Source organism: Bos javanicus, chromosome 8 (assembly GCF_032452875.1).
Source record: "Bos javanicus breed banteng chromosome 8, ARS-OSU_banteng_1.0, whole genome shotgun sequence".
Taxonomy (NCBI): domain Eukaryota; kingdom Metazoa; phylum Chordata; class Mammalia; order Artiodactyla; family Bovidae; genus Bos; species Bos javanicus.
This window is the reverse complement of record NC_083875.1, coordinates 12089419-12117102: the sequence shown is the minus strand read 5'-3', so window position 1 is coordinate 12117102 and position 27684 is coordinate 12089419. Positions and strand designations below refer to the sequence as shown.

Sequence of the window (27684 nt, the reverse complement as noted above, 5' to 3'; positions counted from 1 at the left end):
CCTATGCAGAACTAGTAGTTCAGTTGGGAGATGACTCAAGTAAGATATATGAAGGCTTAGATAAGGACTGTGGCAGTGGAGAGTAGAAGAAGAGATATATTTTAGAGACAGGATTGCATCAATAGCAGAAAAGAAGAGGGAAAAGAATCCAGCCTACAGTTCAGGTATCTGGTCTGAATGACTGAAAATGGTTGCACTGTGACTAAAATGGAGAAGGTACATTTAGACCTTACGACATTCTAGTGTGGGAGGCGGACAAGCAACTAGATGTCAGGTAAGAGCAGTGAGCAGAATAAAGCAGGATAAGGGAATAAAGAGTAAATGGGGGCTGCTTATGCTACACGAATTGATCGGGGAAGATTCATATCAAGTGAGAACACGCCAGCTGGGTGAAGAGCATTCTACTCAAAAGGAAGAGAAACTGCAAAGTCTGGAAGGTGGTAATAAACTGAGTCTGCAGGAAAAAAAAAAAAAAAGGTAAGCAGGGCTGTGGGAGTGGGATGGACTGGGAAAAGAGAGGGGAGAGAGAGGTGGCCAAGGCAGTTCACATAAGGCCTGAAAGAAGACAAGGACGATTTCGATCCTTAGTACACTAGGCAACTAATGCAGGATTTTGAGTGGGAGAACAGAAAACAAACTGCAAGGGGGAAGGTGGGAGCAGCGGCCTGGTAAGAAGCGACAGCACTGGTCCCAGTGAGAGAGAATGGAGTCTTGAACTAGGGTCAAAGCAGTAGCAGTGCTGAAGTTGCTGGATGTGTAACCTTAAAACCCCCATGACAATTTGCTGACGGACTGGATGAAGGATACGTGGAGTCAAGGAGAATGCCCATTGGTTTCCCCGGAGCAGCTGCAAGAGTCGGGGTGCCATCTGCTAACATGGACGCTGGAAGAGAGGCGAGCTTGGAGGAGGAGATCAAGAACAGGCTCGCTCATTTGCTGACGAGGACAACCCACAGGTGGTGCTTCTCAAACATCAATGTGTGCACGAATCATCCTGACAAAAGTACAGATTCTAATCCAGTGTACCTGAGACTCTGCATTCCTAATAAGCTCCCGGGTGATGCTGATGTTGGTGGGCCACAGACCTCAGTCTAGATAGCAAAATCAGAGATAAGGGAAAAGGAGGAGAACTGCAAAATCAAAGTTGTTATTAAAGTGAACGGAAGTGAAACCCAGAGCACACAGGGAGGGATGAGCCTCAACTAGTGGTTCTCAAACTGGTGTGCAGGCCGGTAGCAGCGGAACCACCCAGAGACTCATGAGAAAAACACATTTCTTGGCATCCCAGACCTTCTGAATCATAAACTGTGTGGGTGGAGCCCAGCAATCTATGTTTTAACAAACTCTCCCAGTGATTCTGATGCATGTGAAAGTCTGAGAACAGAGGCCAAGAGAAAGAGGACTTACTTCACTGAGGGCAAAGATGAGTGCTATCACAGGTTGATAGCAAAGATCCCAAGTCACTTTTCTCAGTATTTACAACCTGCACCCCAGTGTTCTTGCCAGGAGAATCCCAGGGACAGCGGAGCCTGGTGGGCTGCCATCTATGGGGTCGCACAGAGTCGGACACGACTGAAGCGACTTAACTGCAGCAGCAGCAGCAGCAGGTAACTGCAGTTCCCCTCATCAACAGTAGAGTCACTTTTTCAGCCCCTTAAGTCTGCTTGGAATTACGACTTTGAATGAGGAAATGACAGTGTGTCAATACTGAGTCGGGTTTCAAGCTTCCGCTCTCTCTTGGAGCCCTGTGACCATGATATGAACAAGCTCAGGCTAATGTGCTACAAGATAAATGACCACATGGAAAGTACCCTGTAATCCTAGCTGAGGCCAGCCTAGGTCAGCAGACCCACCAGTTAACTGGACACATGAGAAAGCCAGTCAAGACCAAGTAGGCAGGCAGTGTCTCTAATAATGTGCTAGAGGTTATCATTTTTGATACATTTTGATAATAATGTGCTAGAGGTTTTTTTTTTTTTTTTTTGGCCTGAGCTTAGCACTGACCAGAACTGCCCAGTCAATATGGAGTGTTGGGAGAGAAATGGAAGGTTTGAGGAGGAAAAGGTAAGAAATATCCATTGTATCAATGAGGAAGAATAATAAACTTGTCCACTAATGTGTATCATCTGGAAGTTCTTGGTTCATGTACTGTTGGAGCCTGGCTTGGAGAATTTGGAGCATTACTTTGCTAGTGTGTGAGACGAGTGCTACTGTGTGGTAGTTTGAAACTTCTTTGGCATTGCCGTTCTTTGGGAGGCAAGCTAGGCTTTCAAATTCTCCGAGCTAGGTTTCAACAATATGTGAACCGAGAACTTTGAGATGTTCAAGATGGTTTTAGAAAAGGCAGAGGAACCGAGATCAAATTGCCATCTGTTGGATCACCAAAAAAGCAAGAGAGTTCCAGAAAAACATCTGCTTCATTGACTACACTAAAGCCTTTGACCATGTGGATAACAACAAACTGTGGAAAATTCTTCAAGAGATGGGAATATCAGACCACCTTACCTGCCTCTTGAGAAATCTGTATGCAGGTCAAGAAGCAACAGTTAGAACCAGACAAGGAATGGACTGGTTGCAAATTGGGAAAGGAGTAAGTCAAGGCTGTATACTGTCACCCTGCTTAAATCAAGATTGCCGGGAGAAGTATCCATAAGCTCAGATATGCAGATGACACCACCCTTATGGTAGAAAACAGAGGAACTACAGAGCCTCTTAGTGAAAGTGAAAGAGGAGAGTGAAAAAGCTGGTTTAAAACTCAACATTCAGAAAACTAAGATTATGGCATTCAGTCCCATCACTTCATGGCAAATAGATCGGGACACAATGGAAACAGTGACAGACTTTCTTTTCTTGGGTTGCAAAATCACTGCAGATGATGGTGATTGCAGCCATTAAATTAAAAGATGCGTGCTCCTTGGAAGAAAAGTTATGGCCAACCTAGACAGCATATTAAAAATCAGAAACATTACTTTGCCAACAAGTCTGTCTAGTCAAAGCTATGGTTTTTCCGGTAGTCATGTATGGATGTGAGAGTTGGACTATAAAGCTGAGTGCCAAAGAATTGATGTTTTCAAACTGTGGTGTTGGAGAAGGCTCTTGAGAGTCCCTTGGACTTCAAGGAGATCAAACCAGTCAATCCTAAAGGAAATCAGTCCTGAATATTCATTGGAAGGACTGACGCTGAAGCTGAAGCTCCAATACTTTGGCCACATGATACAAAGAACAGATTCACTGGAAAAAGACCCTGATGCTGGGAAAGACTGAAGGCGGGAGGAGAAGGAGACAATCAAACGATGAGATGGTTGGATGGCATCACCAACTCGATGGAAATGAATTTCAGCAAGCTCCGGGAGTTGGTGATGGACAGGGAAGCCTGGCATGCTGCAGTCCATGGAGTCACAAAGAGTTGGACACGACTGAACAACTGAACTGAACTGAATGTGTATCATACGAAGTTTGGGTTGGTGACTGGTTTTATGTTAACAATCTATAGGGTTATCGATTTCCTTCAGGAACACTTAGCAGGATGTATGTAGGGACAAGTCTAGAGATGGGTTCACCCAGATTGAGATCTTGCTAGATAACAGGTTAATAAGCTATTACTTGCAGGACAAATCTAGCATGTGGCTTGGTTTTTACAGGCTGCAAGCTAAAAAATGCTATAACATTTTTAAAGTGCTATAGGAAAAAACTATGGATCATACTATTAAAAACTATACAACAGAGGCTACATATGGCCCCTAAAGCTGAAAATATTTACTATTTGACCCTTTACAGGAAACAACTGCCAACCCCTAAATGATATGAATGAAGACAGAAAGTTGGAGGGTATTGCAATGAACTGATTTAAGTATAATCCAGAAAATCATAGCTGGGTATGAAGGAAAGTGTAGCAAAGGGTGACTTAGTAAGGTCAAAAGATGGTCACTCCTAGTCCTGAATTCTGTCTAAGTCATATTAGATATCCTCAGAGGCATTCTAACTTGATCTACCCAGAGCAGTAGTTTCTGATATAATGATCACATGAAGGTACAGTGAGGTACTCTCAAGAACTTGAAAATAAAAGACACTTCTTGTGTTGTACCGTGTGTAGGACACTGTATTTATTTGTCACAGGGGGTACCATATAAAATTGGAAACAAAGTATACGAAACTAGAGGAAACACTTCTTAGTCTCTTTGGAAAGCATCTCCTTTTATCAGCCTCCTTTAGTGTGTATTCTCCAATACTTTGGCCACATAATGCAAAGAAATGACTCATTTGAAAAGACCCTGATGCTGGGAAAGATTGAAGGCGGGAGGAGAAGGGGCCTACAGAGGATGAGATGGTTGGATGGCATCACTGACTCAATGGACATGTTTGAGTAAACTCAGGGAGTTGGTGGACAGGGAGGCCTGGTGTGCTTCAGTCCATGGGGTCGCCAAGAGTTGAACATGACTGAGCACCTGAACTGAACTTTAGGTTGTATTCTCTAGATTTCTCACTGATCTCTCTTCTTGCTCTGCCTCTCCTCTCTGGGAGGTCTCATCCATCCCCACAGCCTCATTACTACTCTATTACCAGTGACTCTTCAATCCTGTCTCTAGCCCCAGTTGTTCTTCCAAGATGCACACTCCTACTTCCAGCTACCCACTGCAAATCTTCATCTGCATCAGATCAGATCAGATCAGTCGCTCAGTCGTGTCCGACTCTTTGTGACCCCATGAATCGCAGCACGCCAGGCCTTCCTGTCCATCACCAACTCCCAGAGTTCACTGAGACTCACATCCATCGAGTCAGTGATGCCATCCAGCCATCTCATCCTCTGTCGTCCCCTTCTCCTCCTGCCCCCAATCCCTCCCAGCATCAGGGTCTTTTCCAATGAGTCAACTCTTCACATGAGGTGGCCAAAGTACTGGAGTTTCAGCTTTAGCATCTTTCCTTCCAAAGAAATCCCAGGGCTGATCTCCTTCAGAATGGACTGGTTGGATCTTGCAGCCCAAGGGACTCTCAAGAGTCTTCTCCAACACCACAGTTCAAAAGCATCAATTCTTCGGCACTCAGCCTTCTTCACAGTCCAACTCTCACATCCATACATGACCACAGGAAAAACCATAGCCTTGACTAGACGAACCTTTGTTGGCAAAGTAATATCTCTGCTTTTCAATATGCTATCTAGGTTGGTCATAACTTTCCTTCCAAGGAGTAAGTGTCTTTTAATTTCATGGCTGCAGTCACCATCTGTAGTGATTTTGGAGCCCAGAAAAATAAAGTCTGACACTGTTTATACTGTTTTCCCATCTATTTCCCATGAAGTGGTGGGACCGGATGCCATGATCTTCGTTTTCTGAATGTTGAGCTTTAAACCAACTTTTTCACTCTCCACTTTCACTTTCATCAAGAGGCTTTTGAGTTCCTCCTCACGTTCTGCCATAAGGGTGGTGTCATCTGCATATCTGAGGTTATTGATATTTCTCCCGGCAATCTTGATTCCAGTTTGTGCTTCTTCCAGTCCAGCGTTTCTCATGATGTACTCTGCATAGAAGTTAAATAAGCAGGGTGACAATATACAGGCTTGACGTACTCCTTTTCCTATTTGGTACCAGTCTGTTGTTCCATGTCCAGTTCTAACTGTTGCTTCCTGACCTGCATACAAATTTCTCAAGAGGCAGATCAGGTAGTCTGGTATTCCCATCTCTTTCAGAATTTTCCATAGTTTATTGTGATCCACACAGTCAAAGGCTTTGGCATAGTCAGTAAAGCAGAAATAGATGTTTTTCTGGAACTCTCTTGCTTTCCCTATGATCCAGCGGATGTTGGTAATTTGATCTCTGGTTCCTCTGCCTTTTCTAAAACCGGCTTGAACATCAGGAAGTTCATGGTTCACATATTGCTGAAGCCTGGCTTGAAGAATTTTGAGCATTACTTTACTAGCGTGTGAGATGAGTGCAATTGTGCGGTAGTTTGAGCATTCTTTGGCATTGCCTTTCTTTGGGATTGGAATGAAAACTGACCTTTTCCAGTCCTGTGGCCACTGCTGTTTTCCAAATTTGCTGACATATTGAGTGCAGCACTTTCACAGCATCATCTTTCAGGATTTGGAATAGCTCCACTGGAATTCTATCACCTCCACTAGCTTTGTTCGTAGTGATGCTTTCTAAGGCCCACTTGACTTCACATTCCAGGATGTCTGGCTCTAGGTCAATGATCACACCATCGTGATTATCTGGGTCGTGAAGATCTTTTTTGTACAGTTCTTCTGTGTATTCTTGCCATCTCTTCTTAATATCTTCTGCTTCTGTTAGGTCCATATCATTTCTATCCTTTATCAAGCTCATATTTGCATGAAATGTTCCCTTGGTATCTCTGATTTTCTTGAAGAGATCTCTAGTCTTTCCCATTCTGTTGTTTTCTATTTCTTTGCATTGATCGCTGAAGAAGGCTTTCTTCATCTGCATAGGTAGCCTCTATTCCATGTTGTGCAAAGAATTTTTGTGGACATGCTTTCTACTTGTACTGGCCAATATGATAGCCTTAAGCCTTGTGTGACTACTAAAGAAAATTCAAAAGTCCTCTAGTTTTTTGACTTATTATTTATTTTTGGCTGCTCTGGGTCTTCGTTGCTGCTCCAGGGTCTTCAAGTGGGCCTTCTCTAGTTGCAGAGAGCGGGGGCCACTCTCTAGCTGTGGTGCCCGGGCTTCTCACTGCGGTGGCTTCTCTTGTTGCAGAGTGCCAAGCATGGGCTTTAGGCGCACGGGTTACAGTAGCTGCAGCACGCATGCCCAGTAGTTGTGGCACACAGGTTTAGTTGCCCTGTGGCATGTGAAATCTTTCTGGACCAGGGATCGAACCTATGTCCCCTCCCTGCACTGGACGACCACCAGGGAAATTCAAAAGTCCCTCAGTTTTACTAATCACATTTCAAGTGGTCAATACCCACATGTAGCCAGTGGTGAGTTTATTGGATAGCATAGCTCTAGGCAACTCAAACATCTCAAACTGAACTCGTTTTTCTCCCACAACTGTCGCTAATTCCTATTTCTTACCTTGAATATTGTCAGTATTCTCTCTCACATGGAAAAAAAAAAAAAAAATACCTGGTCCTACCAGACTCTTCCCTATCCCTCACAGCCCAGCCTCATCGAAATGCTGCCCACATCTTGTCTGTTCTACCTCAGAAATCTATTGACTCCAGCCTCTCCTCTGGGTCACTGCTGTCCTACAGGTCCTTTTGATTGAACTGCTGCAAAGAGCTTCTCAAACATTTTTTTTGGCCACCCCAAGAGACACTGACATTAGTGATGTCCTTGGAGATGGCAGCAGCCTTGATTGATAGCTCAGTTTGAAAAGAAGACATACTGGGCTGGTTTTCCAAATGAGAGGCATGAGGAATCTTAGTTCCCTGACCAAAGATCGAACCACACTCCTTGCATTGGAAGCACGGATTTCCAACCACTGGACCACCAGGGGAGTTCTCAAATTTTTTTTTACTGAGATTCTCCCTACTCTAAACCTTCTTCATTATTTCTAGTTTTTTTTTTTTTTAACAACTTGATTGTTCCATTCCCACTTTCTTTAAAACTCTTGTCTTCCCAACCCAGAGATGGAACCCAGATCCCCCGCATTGCAGGTGGATTCTTTACTGTCTGAGCCACCAGGGAAGCCCGAAATTCTTCTCAGTACCATCTTTTTCATCCTTATTACCCTAGCACTTAGCATAATCTTGGACGAGAGGTACACAGTATCTGATGCAGAAACGAATTTTGCAGATAGGAAAGCAGAGACATAGCCTCCTGCCTAGGAGAGAACTGTTACCTATTTGAAGTACAGACAACCTTGCAGGGAAACAGAAGCCAGCCTACTCCAGGCAAATACTGGAGGCTTTAATTTTGTCCCATGTCCCTATGAAAGCATACAACTAGCGTTCTAGCAAACATCACAGCCACAGTTTCTACTGGGGTGAATGTGGACTCAGACCTTGGTCTAAGTTGAATTCTCTCTTACCTCCTGCTTTTCTCAGGTACAGATCCAATGGTACTTCTCATCCCCCAAGTAAAGTAGGAAAAAATTTCCTAATTTCTGTGACGTTGTAACACTGAACATTACTGTACTTTTTAAAACACCCATATACCACTTACTGCGACCAGCGCGCTAAGCGCAGGCTGGTGCAACCGGCACGCTAAGCGCCGCCGAGAGGAGCTACCCCACGTCCGAGGTGAGGGGCAGAAGCCGGGAGGACCGCATGCCCGAAGGGCGGTGGCCAAGAGGAGTTACCCCACGTCCGAGGTCAGGGGCAGGGGCCGAGAGTGCCAGACTGCGACAGCGCAGGAACGGCTGAGAGGAGCTACCCCGCGTCCGAGGTCGGGGGGGCCGGGTGGGGGGCGGCTGAGAGGAGCTACCCAGCGTCCAAGGTCAGGGGCGGCGACAAGAGGAGTTACCCCGCATCCGAGGTCAGGGGCGGCAGCCGGGAGGAGCAACCCCATGTCTGAGGCCAGGGGCGGTGGCCAGGAGGACCAACCCCACGTCCAAGGAGCCGTGGCTGCGCGGGCGCAGGAGGGCCTAGAGGAGCTATCCCACGTTGAAGGTCAGGAAGGGCAGCGGTGAGGAGATACCCCTCGTCCAAGGTAAGGAGCAATGGCTGCGCTTTGCTGGAGCAGCCATGAAGAGATACCCCACGCCCAAGGTAAGAGAAACCCAAGTAAGACGGTAGGTGTTGCAAGAGGGCATCAGAGGGCAGACACACTGAAACCATACTCACAGAAAACTAGTCAATCTAATCACACTAGGACCACAGCCTTGTCTAACTCAATGAAACTAAGCCATGCCCTTGGGGCAACCCAAGATGGGCGAGTCATGGTGGAGAGATCTGACAGAATGTGGTCCACTGGAGAAGGGAATGGCAAAAAACTTCAGTATTCTTGCCTTGAGAACCCCATGAACAGTATGAAAAGGCAAAATGATAGGATACTGAAAGAGAAACTCCCCAGGTCAGTAGGTGCCCAATATCCTTCTGGAGATCAGTGGAGAAATAATTGCAGAAAGAATGAAGGGATGGAGCCAAAGCAAAAAGAATGCCCAGCTGTGGATGGGACTGGTGATAGAAGCAAGGTCCAATGCTGTAAAGAGCAATATTGCATACGAACCTGGAATGTCAGGTCCATGAATCAAGGCAAATTAGAAGTGGTCAAACAAGAGATGGCAAGAGTGAATGTCGACATTCTAGGAATCAGCGAACTGAAATGGACTGGAATGGGTGAATTTAACTCAGATGACCATTATATCTACTACTGCAGGCAGGAATCCCTCAGAAGAAATAGAGTGGCCATCATGGTCAACAAAAGAGTCCGAAATGCAGTACTTGGATGCAATCTCAAAAACGACAGAATGATCTCTGTTTCCAAGGCAAACCATTCAATATCACAGTAATCCAAGTCTATGCCCCAACCAGTAACGCTGAAGAAGCTGAAGTTGAACGGTTCTATGAAGACCTACAAGACCTTTTAGAACTAACACCCAAAAAAGATTTCCTTTTCATTATAGGGGACTGGAATGCAAAAGTATGAAGTCAAGAAACACCTGGAGTAACAGGCAAATTTGGCCTTGGAATATGGAATGAAGCAGGGCAAAGACTAATCGAGTTTTGCCAAGAAAATGCACTGGTCATAACAAACACCCTCTTCCAACAACACAAGAGAAGACTCTATACATAGACATCACCAGATGGTCAACACCAAAATCAGATTGATTATATTCTTTGCAGCCAAAGATGGAGAAGCTCTATACAGTCAGCAAAAACAAGACCAGGAGCTGACTGTGGCTCAGATCATGAACTCCTTATTGCCAAATTCAGACTTAAATTGAAGAAAGTAGGGAAAACCACTAGACCATTCAGGTATGACCTAAATCAAATCCCTTATGATTATACAGTGGAAGTGAGAAATAGATTTAAGGGCCTAGATCTGATAGAGTGCCTGATGAACTATGGAATGAGGTTCGTGACATTGTACAGGAGACAGGGATCAAGACCATCCCCATGGAAAAGAAGTGCAAAAAAGCAAAATGGCCATCTGGGGAGGCCTTACAAATAGCTGTGAAAAGAAGAGAAGCGAAAAGCAAAGGAGAAAAGCAAAGATATAAACATCTGAATGCAGAGTTCCAAAGAATAGCAAGAAGAGATAAGAAAGCCTTCTTCAGCAATCAATGCAAAGAAATAGAGGAAAACAACAGAATGGGAAAGACTAGAGATCTCTTCAAGAAAATCAGATACCAAAGGAACATTTCATGCAAAGATGGGCTTGATAAAGGACAGAAATGGTATGGACCTAACAGAAGCAGAAGATATTAAGGAGAGATGGCAAGAATACACAGAACTGTACAAAAAAGATCTTCACGACGCAGATAATCATGATGGTGTGATCATTGACCTAGAGCCAGACATTCTGGAATGTGAAGTCAAGTGGGCCTTAGAAAGCATCACTACGAACAAAGCTAGTGGAGGTGATAGAATTCCAGTGAAGCTATTTCAAATCCTGAAAGATGATGCTGTGAAAGTGCTGCACTCAATATGCCAGCAAATTTGGAAAACTCAGCAGTGGCCACAGGACTGGAAAAGGGCAGTTTTTGTTCCAATCCCAAAGAAAGGCAATGCCAAAGAATGCTCAAACTACCGCACAATTGCACTCATCTCACACGCTAGTAAAGTAATGCTCAAAATTCTCCAAGCCAGGCTTCAGCAGTATGTGAACCGTGAACTTCCTGATGTTGAAGCCGGTTTTAGAAAAGGCAGAGGAACCAGAGATCAAATTACCAACATCCGCTGGATCATAGGGAAAGCAAGAGAGTTCCAGAAAAACATCTATTTCTGCTTTACTGACTATGCCAAAGCCTTTGACTGTGTGGATCACAATAAACTGTGGAAAATTCTGAAAGAGATGGGAATACCAGACCACCTGATCTGCCTCTTGAGAAATTTGTATGCAGGTCAGGAAGCAACAGTTAGAACTGGACATGGAACAACAGACTGGTTCCAAATAGGAAAAGGAGTTCGTCAAGGCTGTATATTGTCACCCTGCTTATTTAACTTCTATGCAGAGTACATCATGAGAAATGCTGGACTGGAAGAAGCACAAATTGGAATCAAGATTGCCGGGAGAAATATCAATAACCTCAGATATGCAGATGACACCACCCTTATGGCAGAAAGTGAAGAGGAACTAAAAAGCCTCTTGATGGAAGTGAAAGTGGAGAGTGAAAAAGTTGGCTTAAAGCTCAACATTCAGAAAACGAAGATCATGGCATCTGGGCCCACCACTTCATGGGAAATAGATGGGGAAACAGTGGAAACAGTGTCAGACTGTATTTTTCTGGGCTCCAAAATCACTACAGATGGTGACTGCAGCCATGAAAATAAGACGCTTACTCCTTGGAAGGAAAGTTATGACCAACCTAGATAGCATATTCAAAAGCAGAGACATTACTTTGCCAACAAAGGTTCGTCTAGTCAAGGCTATGGTTTTTCCTGTGGTCATGTATGGATGTGAGAGTTGGACTGTGAAGAAGGCTGAGCGCCGAAGAATTGATGCTTTTGAACTGTGGTGTTGGAGAACTCTTGAGAGTCCCTTGGACTGCAAGGAGATCCAACCAGTCCATTCTGAAGATCAGCCCTGGGATTTCTTGGGAAGGAATGATGCTAAAGCTGAAACTCCAGTACTTTGGCCACCTCATGCGAAGAGTTGACTCATTGGAAAAGATGCTGATGCTGGGAGGGATTGGGGTCAAGAGGAGAGGGGGACGACCGAGGATGAGATGGCTGGATGGCATCACTAACTCGATGGACGTGAGTCTCAGTAAACTCTGGGAGTTGGTGATGGACAGGGAGGCCTGGCGAGCTGCGATTCATGGGGTCGCAAAGAGTCGGACACGACTGAGCGACTGATCTGATGTGATCTGATACCACTTACTGTTTCCCAACACCTAAAAGATTCAGTTATTGACTGAAAACTCAAAATAAGGAAATTAATCATCTCCCAAGGTTTGGTTACCTCCGGTGCAGGAGTCAGCTGCTGCAGCAGAAATGAGTGTAGTTTAAAGGACAAGATGTAATTAATATCGTTTTCTTCTCCATCCGGTTATATCCCAGCATCACCCAGTGTTCTTCCATGTAGACAATAGCCTCACAGATCACTGTCCTCAAATCCAATCACCTTCACCTCGAGTCACGTTGGTTACTTTAAATCATGGCTAGAAATTAGGCATTCTCTAAAACATTTTTCAGTCTTCTGAAAAAGGCATAACCCCACACATACATACTTGGAACCTCACTGGAAAACGAATCCCTTGACAATCAATTCTCTAACAGTCATCTCATAGCTTCACTTCCTTCCCTACCCAGCCCAGATGCCAGAATACACAAATTTAACTACACTTATCTCACTCAGCCCCCTAGGCCACCCTTTCTTTTGCTACTTACATTCAGCGATACTTTAACCGTGGATAAACCCATTTGTTCATTTGCTGTATAAACACTGAATGCATACTCCATGTCCAACTTTAATTTCTGCTTCTATTTCCATACTGTTGAATGCTACCAGAGCAAAACCACAAGTTTCAGGGCCCCATAGACATTCCATTATCACCATGCCTCAACATTCACCAGCAATTTGTGGCTAATCCCTTCACACCCCTTAAAAAGCATTTTTCCACTCCTCTCCTGAAGCCCAATCCTATTGACCATCCATCTTTCTCAGAGGATGGCACTGCTTCCTACTTCATGGGGGAAGAAAGGCTTTAGATAATGAACTACTTCATCATAACCATCTACCCACCAATGTCTCTGTGCATTTTTACTTCCTTCTGCTGCTGCTAGCTCATGTACCTCCGCTCTGCAACCACCCCTCTCCATTTTGCTTCGCCAGCTGTCCCTCTCCTTTATTCTCAACTCTTCCTATTCTAGGAGTATGTGTGCACGTCCCCAGTTGTGTCTTGCCTCTGCGACCCCATGGACTATAAACTGCCAGGCTCCTGTGTCCATAGAATTTTCCAGCCAAGAATACTGGAGTGGGCTGCCATTTCCTTCTAGGAGCTCCTTCCCCAAAATCTTGTCTCCCTCCCATTCAAAATTTTAAAAATTAAGCAAACTCTCCTTTGGTTTTATACCCTCACAAGCTTGCTTCTGAGCACAGAACCAAGAGTAGTTAACTGTGTATCTCAGGCAAGACCCTCATCCTCAACAGGTCTAGCCTTATAAACGGTCTAATGAGTTCTATTTTCCTGAAGAGAAAATGGCTTTAATAGTTAATTTCCTTTATCAATTTTGCCCCCTTTTGGAAAATATTCAAGGCTGGTAACTAATATATTCTCATATGCAGGCAACCCTGAAGGCCTGGAGGCACTTTTGTTTTGAAATTACTTCATCCTTATATAAAAATTACCAAAAAAAAAGGTACAGAGAATTCCTGTATTTTACCCTCGTTCACCAATTTTTAAATTTTGCCACAATTTATCGTTATTCCTCTCCAACTATATTTTTTTTCTGAACCATTTGAGGGTAGGTTACATAATGATTATGATTCAGATGCCCAAGTGGGTTTTCCTAAAGGCACCAATCACCAGACAGACCTATACAAATTCTGGTCTCTGTATTATCATAGTAATTAGTCAGTCACCATTTCAGTAGTACAAACGTCTATTTAGCTTAATGTTAGAAATGGATCCACGCTCTGAATACTGATGAAATCTGTTTTCTGTGAAGAACCCCTTCCCATTTCTCATCCCCTGACATCACTGGTAGGGACAATGGGTGGTGGTGGTTTCCAGCACCCAAAAGCACCTTCTGAAAAAAACTTTCCAAGTTCACAGACACATTACCAGCTAGCTCAAGTGTCCACAGCCTATGCTAGAGGGGACTGAAATTATTCTCCATGATGGAAGAATAATTCCCAATAAGCAGAGGCCATCAAATGGCCTTGTATAAACCCTCGCCCCTTTGTACACACCACCCTTTGTTATTACAGACTAGATGGGTTAGGAAAGCCCTTGGATTACCTTCCCCAAGAGCTAAGGCTGAATTTAACTATTTAGACTAAGAAGCAGTTAAGTTTTCCTGTTTATCAGAGGATAAGTACAAGCACAAATGCTTGCATTTCCTTTACACAAATAAGTCACAAAAACTAAAATCCTGAGGTAAAAGAAAATGACTCGTTGACAATAGATTTGGATGAATAAGCTGAGTGAATGTAATGTTTGGTTGAAAGTTTATTATGTAGCTTCATGAAAGCAGGTCTCAGGCAATTTTTAAAACCTCTAGCACCTATACCTCCACCCAGTAAGGGTTTTAAGCGTATCTTATGTGAAAGAGAAGGAATACAGCAGAACACACAGAGTTGCCAAAGAACTTTCAGACTGGTGAGAGAGAAAAAAAGTCAAAGTCACTCAGTCGTGTCTGACTCTCAGCAACCCCATGGACTATACAGTCCGTGGAATTCTCCAAGCCAGAATACTGGAATGGGTAGCCTTTCCCTTCTCCAGGGATTTTCCCAACCCAGGTATCGAACCCAGGTCTCCTGCACTGCAGGTGGATTCTTTACGAGCTGAGCCACAAGGGAAGCGGTGAGAAAGAGGACATTAGTAACCAATTGCAACCAGTGATGCATGCTCTAAAGGAATCCAGGGTTGTTTAAGAGCAAATGATTGACAGGAATGGAGTGGAAGGGCACATTAACACTAACCTAGTTTAGCTACAGGGTTTAGTTTCCAGTAGAAGAAAAATGCTATGCATGAAGGCTGTGAATTAGTGGGGAGCACCATGAACACAGACCCAAAGCATGTCAGTGAGGCCCAGGCACAAATGAAGTGAGAGAAAAGCTGAAGATGGACTAGAGTCTCTAATTAAGCAGGTGTTTGTAATTCATATTATTTTGGACTTTTGTTTCCTTTTAATAAATATCCTAAGAATAACAGGAAGCTACTGAAGGATTTTAAGTAGAATGAAAGGATAAAAAATGTTTGTAAAGGTCTTTTGAAAGCTATATCAAGAAACGATGGAGGCAAATAGTGGATGCAGGCAGACCCATTATGGTAGCACAAGTGAAGAGATCATGGCTGTCTAGACTGGATGATGGTACAGACACATTAGAAATATTAGAAAAATATCTAATAACCAGGATTTACTGATTGGATGAGAAGGCTGAAGGAGAAAAAAGAATCAAAGACTTGGAAATTTGGGGCTGGAACACCTAGAATGATGTAATGGAGCCATGTATGAAGATGGCTTTTCACTAGTGCTTTGAGCTTTTTCATTAAAATACTATGCAAAAGCAGAATGTGCAATAAAACAGCACTCTTACATTTTTCCGCACTCTTACATACTTCAGAAACACTAGTCATTTCATAATTTCAAAGTATATTTCTTGATCAACTATAATCATCCCACAACTTCTCAATGTCTGAGCTTACCAAAATTGTCAATATCAACTTTAGATTTTCGTCACTTTAAACCAGTTTCCTACTGCCCGTAGGCTAAACACAGACTACAAAGCTTGGTCCCACAGTCTTGTCCCTTAACGAAACCTGCCTTTAGTTCCCGGAATATACCAGACTCCTTTTCACCCCTGGATTTCTGTACATCTCCTTTACTAACAACTCTGCTCCTGCTTAATAGCTACTTGTCTCAACCATTACTTCCACCTAAGATTAGGCCCCCACTGTACGCTCTTACAGAAAATTATACTCTCGAGAGAACTTATAGTCTGTAATATTCATAAATACACATACATAAATGTCCCATGAGGACAGGGAACATACCTGCTTTGTTCTGTCACCGAATCTCTAAAAACCTAAAACAGAACGTGCCACACAGCAGGCATTCTAATTTCTGTTGAACAATGAACGAACACTGCAGCCAAAGTGACACCTAAATTTAGACCTAATCCAAGTTCCACTGTTCATTGGCAATCAATCCTACATCAATCAGGCTACCAATATCGAGCAGTTTTTATCACCTCTGAAACAGAAGAACACAAACACAGCCCTCTTTTGTATAAAAGAACTATTTAAGTAAAAGAAGTCAGAGAAGGGTTTTGTTTTTAGTAAGCTGTAACTGCACTTTGCTCAAGACAGAAAACAAGAAAGATACTCTTCATAATCAGATTAAAAAACTAAAATAATCATTAAAACTGTTTGAGGTTAAATGCAGTTCACATTAAAACTGTGAAATTCAGTATTTATAACACAAGGATAGCCTTAACTATTTACAAGATTTTAGCTCCACTAAAATGATTTTAAAAAAATACTGCATAAAAAAATTTATGGATTGTTTTTAAGTGTTACTGTTTTATTTTTTTTCTTTTGTTGAATACACATTTGCTTTACTGGCAGTCCAGATAAACAAGTATATAAAGGAAATATTTAAATTTTTCTTTTGGCAGATGTCAAGATAAGCTGTGCGGATTAAAATGCCTCAATTTAACCTGAAGAAATGGTTTTGAATCATACAAATTTTTAAGAAGAAAAATAAAGACTGTCCAAAGGGATTCTTCTAGCTTATAACACATTTCCAGAATAACTCTCAAAAAGAAATTCAAAAAATACTCATTGGCTACTTTAAAAATATGTCAATACCATATGGCTTTACGAAATAACTTCTAAAATTTTTATTTTTTATTTAAAAAGGATCCCAAGTTTTAAATAAACTGCTAGCAATATCATTTTCTTCACTTAAAAGTGCATATCTCTGAGGGTGGAACATACATACTTTTTGAACAAATAATGATTTTTACAAATTTTTAACACCAAAAAAAAAAAATCACAAAATATTTTTAAGGGGGAAGAGTTTTCACCAAGTGTCATCTCTAAACAGACTGCAATAGATGACACTGATCTTTTTTCTTCTTTTTATACCATCAGAATTCTCAAAGAGATGCTTTGGCAGTTTTAAGACACATCATGGTCTCTACCAAGAGACACTGACATTAATGATGATGTCCTTGATGGCTCAGTCTGAAAAGCGACAGTACTGGGATGGTTCTCCAAATCAGAGGCCAGAGTGCTCTCTTCTCTTACATCAAGAGTTTGTCCAATTGAAGCTGCCTGGGGTGATATATTATCCACAGTTTTATTGGCATTATTCAAGTTGTTATTAAGTATGGTAATATCACACTCCTTGCTCAGGACACCAAATTCATCTTCTATTGTAACTACATCTTTAGATTCAAACGGAGCCAAAACTTCACTTTGGAGAGGGCCTTGAGGACCACTAGGGTCACATTCTATATCCTCCTTTACTTCACAGTCTTTATCACTGTCACTGTCAATGGTAATCACAACTGGGGAATGTGAAGCATTATCACCATGGTGTCTCTTATGCTTCCTCTTATGTTTCTTCTTTTTCTTTTTATGGTGTCTGGTTGTATCGGTAGCTTTCCCTTCATAAACTATCTCTACACTCAGGCTGCGGGTCCTCCTTTTTCTCCTCTTGTGCTTTGTCTCTCTGTCTGATGACCGGCTATCTGAAAAGCTATCACTCTCATTTTTGTAGCCTCCATCCAATTTTGATGAAGATTTTGAATAATGACCTTCCTTTACTTTAGAAGCAAATTCATGACATGGTTGAGCAACATCATTAGTACCCTCCAAATGCCGTGTTTTGTATTTTCGTTTCCCACCAGGCTTTTCATTTCTCACCCGGTCAGGCCCTGTAGATGCAGTCTTGGATCTACTACTAGATAGGCTCCTTGATCTATGCCTTTCATAGTAGTAGTACTTCCTTTCACTGTGATTGTTTTTCTTCCGAGCATTTGTTCTTTCAGAAAAGGACTGAATTCTAAGTTCTGGACTTGATGATTGTCTGGAATAGTGAGCTCTGGACAGAGTCCTTCTCCTGTAAGATGACTCGTAGCCATCCCTGTCCTTATTTCTACTATAGTAAGTATATTCCCACTTATATCTGCTGCCATAATTATTTCTCAAGTAGTAACGATCTCGATTTCTGCTCCGTGATCTTCTTTTACCACGATCACTGCTACGAGATCTTGATCTGCTAGAGCTTTCACTACTTAGAGACAGAGTTTGGCTTCTTCTTGACCAACTGCTATCTCTGGTTCTTGATCTCTTTTTATCTCTTCTACCTCTAGGTCTACTACTCTCCCTGCTTCTGGATCGCTTGCCTTTCATTCTTTTCTTCCCATGATGCTTTCTACGATTCTTCTGATCATGCCCACTTCTACTCTGGGAATATGAATCTGAACTTCTCGATCTTCCCCTCTTTCTGTGTCTGCGGGTATATGGCGAATATACTCTGTCTCCTCTGAGGGATGAGCTCAGGTCTCTGAGAGAGGACAATGATATAGATCGTTTCTCTTCCTTCTTTGAGTTGATTTTTGTACCAGAATCACAACGACCTTTATTTATTTGTTCATCTTTTCCAACGACAGAGTGGGGAGACGAACATCTACTAACATCACTATCACCAGAACTGTAAGACTGCTCTTGTTCTTGTGTCTTCATGGTCTCCATTTTCTCATAAGAACCTAACTCTACCTCAGAATCAGAGGACAGTTCAACAAGTTCTGGGGTCCTCTCAGCTAGTGGTTTAACAAATCCAACAATGACACAGTTATCTGAAGAAGAATCACTGTCATTATTTAGGTCCTCATTGGTCTGTACTCCTTGTATCTGAGATGTAGCTCTTGCTGTTACAAGTTCTTCATCTGAACTGTCAGAAGTATTTAAAAGGGAAGACATGGCAGCATGCACCTGCTCTGAGCTTGAGTAAGAAGGTCCTGGAGTCTCATCATCCCATGGTGCTTGACTAACAGTGGCTACATTAACATCCAGCTCTTGGGTCTCAGTTTCATCGGGAGATATTGTTATGACTGAAGAATCAGAATGGCTACCTTCTTCATATGAAGGAGCAGGGCAATCATAATTAGCATGCTGATCAAAGGCTGCCATATTAAATGGAGAGCGAGCAAAACTGATAAATTCATGTATAAAATGCTCAGTCCGATTAAGCAAAAATGGCCTCAAATCAGACACAAATGCCTGACTCTCCAAGTCATAGCGAGTAACATTACTCATGATGATGTGCTGGACGATATTTACTAAAGATCCGTGAGCTCCAAAGAGAACTGTCAGTTCACGTTTTAACCAGGGGACTAATCTGTGAAGGCAAGCTGGATTTCTACGGAAAAATTCAGCTGAAATGTCCCTGTAGCGACCACCATCTTCAATATTTCTAACTCGAGCACCAGCACGATAGAGAGTTCGCCTAAAATTAATGATATCCTGTTCTTGAATTTTCCGCAAAGATCTCTCATCTGTAGTAGTTGGCCTTCTTATTGAAATCTGTCTCATAAATGGAGGAATTTCACCATCTCTATGTCTTGCTGAAATGCTTAACCCTTCAAATAATACTCCACTGTCTGGTGGAGTTGTTGTTCTTCTATTCACGGTACTACTAGGTGAATGAACAGAAGCACTTCGTTCCCTTGTCATAGTTGTGCGATAGCGGAATCGTCGGACCTCAGGAGTAGCAAAAGAGCCATTGTACGAAGGTCTTAGGACATATTCCTTGAAGTCATCTTCTGCCCTCACAGAATGAAAAATAGAATCAAAGGGCTGCTTACACAGTGGGCATTCAGCTTTGTTTTTTGACCACTCCTGTACACAGCGAAAACAGAACTTATGTAAACAGCGATCTAAGTAAGACACATTATCAAATCTATCCAAGCATATAGGACACTTAGAATCGGGAGATGCATCAGCTGGTACTGTCTGTTGCAATTTGCTAGTGCCAGCTTTAGGTGAAAAGTTGTCCATTTTAAATTCCTTAGCGGCTGATGCCATTATCTGTAAAAGGGAAAAAAATACATCAGTAACCTGATAAAAGTGAAATGACTAAATCTGAAAAAAATGCAAATGACTGAAACATACTTCAGTGAAAAGTAGTACATGTCTGTAACATAAAGGGACAGCGTAGCATAGTAATATAGTACTTAAAGCACAAGCTCTAAAGTCAGATTTCCTGGTTCATATCCTGGTTCCACACTACCAGTGTGATTATAGACTAGTTATTATCCTTATACTTCAATTTCATCTGATGAGCACTAATACTAGAACCTACCTCACAGGATTTGTGAAGCTGTTTAAAAAAAGGAAAAGGTCTTAGAAAAAGTGCCTGGTACATAGTAAGCTCTCAAATATTCTATACTATGCATCATTCCTTTTTAAAAGATAATTTGAGGAAAATTTGATATATACAAAAAAGTGCAAAAGAAAATATACCAAGTAGCCAAATATCCACCACTCAGATTTAGCGACTTACATTTTCTCATGGTTATTTGAGATTTTTTAAACCGTCCCTTTATGTGCCCCTCCCCCAAGCCCATCCTTCTCCAGAAAACAAAAACCCAAAATATCACAATTCTCAGTTATTTCTATGTATGGTTTTATATCTTTCATACATACACCCCAAACAATATGGACTACTTGTTTTGTTTGTGGTATTATGTATGTACCTTTAAAAATAGCTTTAGTGAGAAAATTTGTATACCATAAAGTTCCCCTATTTCAAACAGTTCTGTGGATGATTCTTTCAAACACAAAAAAGGATATTAGTGAAGATTATTAAATGTAATAATTGTAAAAGCATTCAAGGCCAGTCCCTGGCTTACAGCAAGTGCTAAGTAAATGTTAACTAGTTACTCTTATTATTGTTACTATTCAGTTCATCACTGACTCCTTCCAATATCCCTAAGAAGCTTTTCTTCGCCTTCCTGTTTAATCTAGTCACTCACAAAGTATCTTGAAATCATGCTTTCAGCCTCCTCACCTTATCTATTCTCACTAGGATCACTAGAATCTTAAAAATTCGTTGTTTTCTTGAAATTTATCAGTTTACATTGGCCCATAACTTACTAAATGAATTTTCAAGAGCTGAAACCTAGTTGCATTACATCTGGGCCTTGTTCCCTGTTTAGTTGCTTTCTATCCTAATCATTTTATAAATATTAAATGTTGGTTTCTTCTTCTATGTTTTCCTGGGCCTATTATCCATCTTTCTCCACCTCCTCTATCACAGGAAGTCTCATGACCAGTCAACTGCTATCTAGTCAAATAATAAAACTAATTTTCTAAACAAGAGACTCACTGGCCATATCTAGCTCTAACAAAATACAAATAAAACCCACAACAAAAATCTGTGATTGCAGAATGTAAGTATTTCACCACAGACTTCAAATTAACTTGCTCATCTAGTGCATCTTAGCTTTCTCAGAGCTGTATCTTAATAGGAAGTCAATTAATGCTGAACAAGTTTCTTCAAGGGGGTCCAAATACCTCCAGTCCTCTGTCTTCTACAGTGGGATGCAAAAATTACCACTGTTCTTAACTAGAAGAGAATTATAAATATATTAATACTAGCTGCATTTTTGCAAATGTATTTAAACTCTGAAAACAATATGACATAAATTTCTCAGCATTTCCCCCTACTTCTCATATTTTTAAATTCTCCGACTCAGGGGGGAAAATCTTTTAAAAATAAAAACTGTTAAGAGACTCTGTGGGCATTAGGGAAAACAGTGGAGAGGGCATCAGATCTGGACTAATGACCAAGTTTCACCAAAAACTAACTGTCAACTGTAGAAATCCACATTAACTCTGGACTTTAGTTTGCCTCTTTATTTAAGAAATCACTAGACTTTTAAAACGACTGGAGAATTTCTAGGTAATACAGTTTACCTTAATTTGTTTTTCTGGAATACAGAATTTTGGTGTTTACTAAACATTTCCAGGTCACACAAAGATTTATAACCCAGAATGAATTTATTAAAGAGAATTACTAGATAATTTCAAGTTCAAATAAAACAAAATTTCACTAATTATAAATTTTTTAAGATGGAATTCTAGTCCTCCTTTCAGCACAAGTGTATAAAGAATGATGAGTAACATTAATGTATAGTAGGTAAAAAGAAAAAATTCTTAGTTCTGTTTCATATTTCCACACAGGAGTTTCTTTAGCTATAAAGAATGGTATTCATGAGAAACATCATACAATGGCAATGAATGTAAATCATAAGGGATTTACTCTTTTGAAATCACCACTAAATACTAAAAATATGTGCTAATTCAAATAAAGTAGAATTACCACATGACCCAGCAATCCACATCTATTTATCCAAAAGAAACAAAACCACATGCCCACACAAAAACTTTTAAAAGAATAGCCGTTGTTGCTAAGTTGCTTAAGTTCTGTCTGACTCTCTGTGACCCAAGGGACTGTAGCCTGCCAGGTTCCTCTATCCATGGGATTCTCCAAGCAAGAATACTGGAGTGGGTTGCTGTGCCCTCCTCCAGGGGATCTTCCTGACCCAGGGAAAGAACCCACGTCCCTTAAATCTCCAACATTTACCACTAATGCCACTTGGGAAGCTAAAAAGTGTTTTAATAGCTAAAAAGTGTCAAATGCTCATCAACAGATGAATTCTAAAATTTATCATATTTAGAATTGGGGGTGGAAGGGAGGGTGGTAGTGCTGGCAGGTGGAGGCTGCCTCTACCTGTGGTATACCCATACAATGTGGTATATCCATGTAATGGAATATTTGACAATAAAAAGGAACAAAGTTCTGATGTATGCTGCAACATGGACAAATCTTTTCATTATCAATCACAAAATATCACATTATATGCTATTTTATATGAAATGTACAGAACAGGAGAACTGATAGAAATTAGACTAGTGATTCGGAGAAGGCAATGGCACCCCACTCCAGTACTCTTGCCTGGAAAATCCCATGGACGGAGGAGCCTGGTGGGCTGCAGTCCATGGGGTCACTAAGATTCAGACAGGACTGGGCACTTTCACTTTCACGCACTGGAGAAGGAAATGGCAACACACTCCAGTGTTCTTGCCTGGAGAATCTCAGGGACGGTGGAGCCTTGGTGGACTACCGTCTATGGGGTCGCACAGAGTCGGACTCGACTGAAGCGACTTAGCAGCAGCAACAGCAGACTAGTGATTGCTGGGTGTGTGTAGGGGAAGCCTGGGTAGGGATTATCAAGGTTTCTTTCTAGGATGATGAAAATGTTCAATTATAACTGCAGAAATATACTCCATAAACACATTAAAAACCACTGTATTATAAATTTTAAAGAAGTGAACTTTATAGATGAAATACAAATTATATCTCAACAAAGCTGTTTCAAAAATACAAATTAAGGCATAAAACAGAGACAGCAAGGTGACAGATTTGAAGGTCTGGGGGACTTCTCTGGTGGTCCAGGGGCTAAGACTCTGCGCTCCCAATGAGTAAGGGGCCTGGGTTCAATACCAAACCAGCCAACTATATCCCAAATGCAACTAAGATCCAGCACAGCCAAACAAATATATATTTAAAAAAAAAAAAAAAAAGATTTGTTTTGCTGGAAGAATTCTGGGTTAGGCAGCAAAGGCAGACCTGATGACAGATTTAGTGCTTCAGATTCTAGAAGCACCCTATGAGAAAAGTTTCTCTATCCTAGTACTCTAGGAATTAGGACTTCAAATTAATTTCCCCATGAAGAGAAGATTAATCAATTCTTCTGAACCCTTCCCCTTAACTGCCTCCCAAATTCTAATAAAATGTATCATCTTCAGAATTGAGGGGAGGGGTGACAGGTGGAGGCTGATAAAAAGAGTCGGGAGGCTGGAAATCTAAATTAGACCTTAGACTGGACATTTAAAAACACCTCACATTTAAAAAATTTGACAGAGTGATGTTTTCATGGAGTGATGTTAATTCTAACGCAAAGTCAGGGCTGAGAATCAAAACACTTATTAGGGGTGTGATCTGCAGAAAAGTCAATTTCTCAAAACCTTACATTTTTCTCAATTCTAAAATGTGTTAAGTAACAGTATCCACCTGAAAAGTGGTTGTGTGAAGAGAGAGATTCCACATAAACCCTTGGCATAGTGCTTGGTGGGGAGTAAGAATTTAATAGTTATCTCATGTTATGTGAAGATAAAATTAATTTCTGTAATTTCCATCACCCATAACTGATTATAAATGCCCAGGAGGATGACAAGCGAATGATCCTCATATTTGTATCATTATCGTATTTATTATATCTAAGAAAAATGGTTAAAAAGGGTTCACAGGTGGATCAACTAAACAGTCCCAACTATTATAAACAATCTGGGCCCTTATCTCTTGTGACCTTAAAGAAACCGTGTCCCTCTCTGCACTGCAATCTAATCAATACCAAGAAATCAAACAGAATTTAAACGATCAATTAACCAGACCCTAAAAAATTTAAACACTGACCAGACCCAATGAAATTTAATTTCAGTTCCAGCAATAAAAGGAACTGCTTGGGAACCATTACCCTCTAAAGCCGCTCTTTCCAGGTAAGCATGACTGCTTTGGCTGACTGTATAGCTTTCAAAGCCAGAGACTAAAAGCAAACAAAACCCCCAACTCTCACCGTTATTAACTTAAATCTTCGGTAACTCTTTCTGCATTTATCTTCAATTAACTTCAAAATTACCTACCAAAAATTCTATTCACTTTTCCTCGCAAAGCACTATTTGCCTCCTCTCAGTACTGCCCCCTTCCAGTCTAACAAAGTAGCCCGTGAAGAGAGACGCACTGAGTCGACGGATGAAGTCACAGGCTCAAGGGGTGTAACAGACAACTACAAGAGTTACAGGGATAGTCGCTTCCTTTGGTTGAGAACTGCCACATGCCAGGATCTAAGGTAGGCACCCCGTGCATTACATAATCACAACGAACTCCAACACTGTTACTCCCATTTTACAGACATGCTCAGAGATTAGGGGGCCATCCAAGGTCACAACTCTGGCAGCAGCGATGCCACGACTCAAGACTCGAACGTTTCGTGCTTTGTGTCAGGTTCCCCCCACCAACCCCCCCACCCAGAGACCAAGCGCCTTCCAGTACGCGGCTGGGCTCGCGCTTTCGGGAGCGCCTCTCGGAAAGCAGCCCTCCCCCGCCCACCGGCACGGATCCACAGGTGCTCCGCAGAAGCCGCTCGCCCGGAGCCTGGCCCGCCGGCTGACCGCGGCGCCTCAGGCCCGGACCGCAGCTCTCTCGCCCTTGGGCCTCGCTGCAGGCTGGAGCTCCTGCTCTCCCGGCCCCCTGCCGACCCCCGCGCCCCATTGTTCCCGACCTCACTCACCTCAGAGGATGCCGGCGCAGGCCGGACTGGAGCGCTCGTGGCCAGTTCGCGGCGGCCCAGAAGGCTGGGTCGGTGACGGCAGGATCCACGAAGGCGAACTCTACGACTTCTCCGCCGGCCCTCCGGAGCGGGAGTAGGCCGGGGCGCTTCACCCTCCTCGCGAGACAGCGGAGACCCCGGCGGTTGCTGCGACCCCTGTGACGTAAAGCGCCCATCACCAATGGCAGACAGGGGGCGGGGGCAGAAACCAAAACCCACTTCCCGGCCCCCAGCGCGTCAAAACACAGCACCCGCCCGCGTGACGCATGCGCGGTACAGGACGCCGGCGCTGAGGGCGGGCCTTAGCGCTCTCGGCCTGAGCCCAGCCCTTCCCCCACTTGCCTCCGCTCCCGGAAGCAGAGCGACGTGACCCCCTGAGGACGAAATCGCTAACGTACCGTCAACTCGAATAAATACCAGGGGATTACAAACTATCTTAAAGTTCGCTTCTAACTTACCCGGAAGACACAATAACTATCTTGGTCTCATTTGAAAGTTAAAGTCACTCAGTCGTGTCCGACTCTGCGAGACCCCATGGACTATACAGTCCAGGGAATTCCTCAGGCCAGAATACTGGAGTGGGCAGCCTTCCCCTTCTCCAGCGGATCTTCCCAACCCAAGGATCGAACCCAGGTCTCCCGCATTGCAGGCGGATTCTTTACCAGCCGAGCCACAAGGGTTGTGGTCTCATTTAAACCTTGCCAAATTCTGCGAGAAGTTCCTCAAACTATCTCTGGTGTTCGATAAAGGAACCAAGTTATCCGGAAGGAAATGGACTTGGGCTGAAAAGTTAAGAACCACCACCAGGATTCCAATGGAATCCCAAATCAATCTTGAGAGATCAACTCCAGTCCGGATGAACTATCATCTGACGTAAAATCAGTGGGAATTGAAATCTTCCCGAAACAGATAACGTCTTTTCCTTACCCGCTCTCCGAAATATGCATTAAAACCCTGTTTAGGTGATAGCTGAGATTACAGAAACAAAACGTCTGGAGCCTAACGCGGCCCCGTTGTCCCATTCTTCACTTCAAATATAAGCATCCCGAACATTCTAGAGCTGAACTTGGTACAAGGGCCCGCGTGCCAAACCCCATCCTTTGGCTTGGTATTTGATCGTGCTACAGTTCTAAGCATACAAATGCTCGATGAGCACTTGCTAATTGGCAGCTACATTATGCCGGGTAATTCGTGCCACGTTATTTCTTCTTAAAAGTAGCTGATATCAAGCCACTGCATTCTCAAAAACTTTTAAGAAAAGCTCCAGTAACTGGGAGTCCCACAACTACTCATCAGTTATACAAAAGCAGGTTGTACTCTAAAAGGTGAATACACGAACTACCTATACCGTGGTAACAGATCCGGTTAGAAACATTCTTTCAGTGCTAGACGTCGGCGTAATACTTAAACCGTGGATTATTTTTCCAAATAAACTTTTAAATGCACATGACGGTACCTTATCTCGCATTAATACTGCTCTACAACTGAAAGACCGGTTGACGAGTCAAGCCTCTCCCTCACAGCGGCAAAATAAACCCATTTCCAACGTTATTTTCTCGTTTCTCTCACTTCCTCCCCTAAAGGCGGGATAGGCCCCCGGACACGTGACACCGCCCCCCCCCCCCCCCCGCCCCCAACTCCGGGCGGAAGAGGCCGGCCAGGCTGATGGGAAACGCGCGTGGAGGCGAGTGGGCGGGCGCTCGCGCCCGGCTGAAAGATGGCTGCCGCCGCCCGGCAGCCACCGCCCCGGAGGTTACTGTAGGGCCTGCGGCTTCCGCCCGTGCTCGCGGACCACCGCCACCGCCTTACCATGAAGCCAGTGAGTCGCCGCACCCTAGACCGGATTTATTCCGCGGTAGGTCCTGGGCTCGGCGGGCCTCCACGGGCTCTACGCTCGAGGCCCGCGGGTGGAAGATCCCCTATATCTTCAGCGCCCAGAAACTCTAAAATCCATTCTTGAATTAAGCCTTTCACTCCCTAACCTCGACTCCGCCTCTTCCTGGAGGACACGGTCTTCCGCTTCTTACGTAAGGGCTACTGGGTGAACTCGCTTCCGGAACTACATGTATTCGAGTTTGTCACTAAAATCCCCACCTTAGCAACGTGCACGGCAACCTGATGGGGGCCGGGAGGACGTGCCACTCACAGGTTGTTTTTACGCCTACTCTTGCATTTCCTAGTTGCTCCTCGCGGTCGTATTGCTCTCCTGGGGATACGTCATCTATGCATCAACTGTAGCTGCACGACGACAACTAAGCAAGGAATACCCAGACAAAATCTTCGGGATGAACGAAAATGTGTAATTCCTCTGGATTTGACTTCATGCATATACAGTTCTTTACCTCTGTCTGGTACATGTCTCGATTTGAAGTAAAATCTTTAATACAATGATTCCAAATTCACTTTTGTATACCGTCCGTTATAGTAACCATTAATTCTCGATTTTTCATATACCAAGAGGTTTGTCTTTTTTAGGTTTTCATATAACAAAGCA

General features: G+C 42.9%; 3 protein-coding genes across 5 annotated transcripts in view; 1 reads left to right on the top strand and 2 right to left on the bottom strand.

Annotated features, from left to right (window-relative positions):
* RIGI (RNA sensor RIG-I) overlaps positions 1–25241 on the bottom strand; it is an 80923-nt gene extending 55682 nt beyond the window's left edge. For both annotated transcript variants that reach the window (XM_061425085.1, XM_061425086.1), the window contains exon 1: positions 25152–25241. The gene's annotated coding sequence lies outside the window, so the exon portion shown is untranslated. The remainder of the gene's footprint in view (positions 1–25151) is intronic.
* Positions 16289–27371, bottom strand: TOPORS (TOP1 binding arginine/serine rich protein, E3 ubiquitin ligase). Of its 2 annotated transcripts, none has more exons than XM_061425084.1 (3): positions 27000–27371; positions 25152–25346; positions 16289–19824 (listed from the first exon to the last, which is right to left on the bottom strand). In XM_061425084.1, exons 1-3 carry the CDS (start codon positions 27000–27002, stop codon positions 16909–16911), a joined length of 3114 nt encoding a protein of 1037 aa, XP_061281068.1. In that variant the 5' UTR covers positions 27003–27371; the 3' UTR covers positions 16289–16908. The 2 variants fall into 2 exon arrangements, with proteins under 2 accessions (XP_061281068.1, XP_061281067.1); XM_061425083.1 differs by lacking the exon at positions 27000–27371 and adding an exon at positions 26647–26793.
* On the top strand, positions 26894–27581 carry SMIM27 (small integral membrane protein 27). The gene is made up of 2 exons (XM_061425092.1): positions 26894–27045; positions 27371–27581. The coding sequence occupies exons 1-2, from the start codon at positions 27001–27003 to the stop codon at positions 27491–27493; spliced, it is 168 nt and encodes a 55-aa protein (XP_061281076.1). The 5' UTR covers positions 26894–27000; the 3' UTR covers positions 27494–27581.
* The last annotated feature ends 103 nt before the right edge of the window (positions 27582–27684 follow it).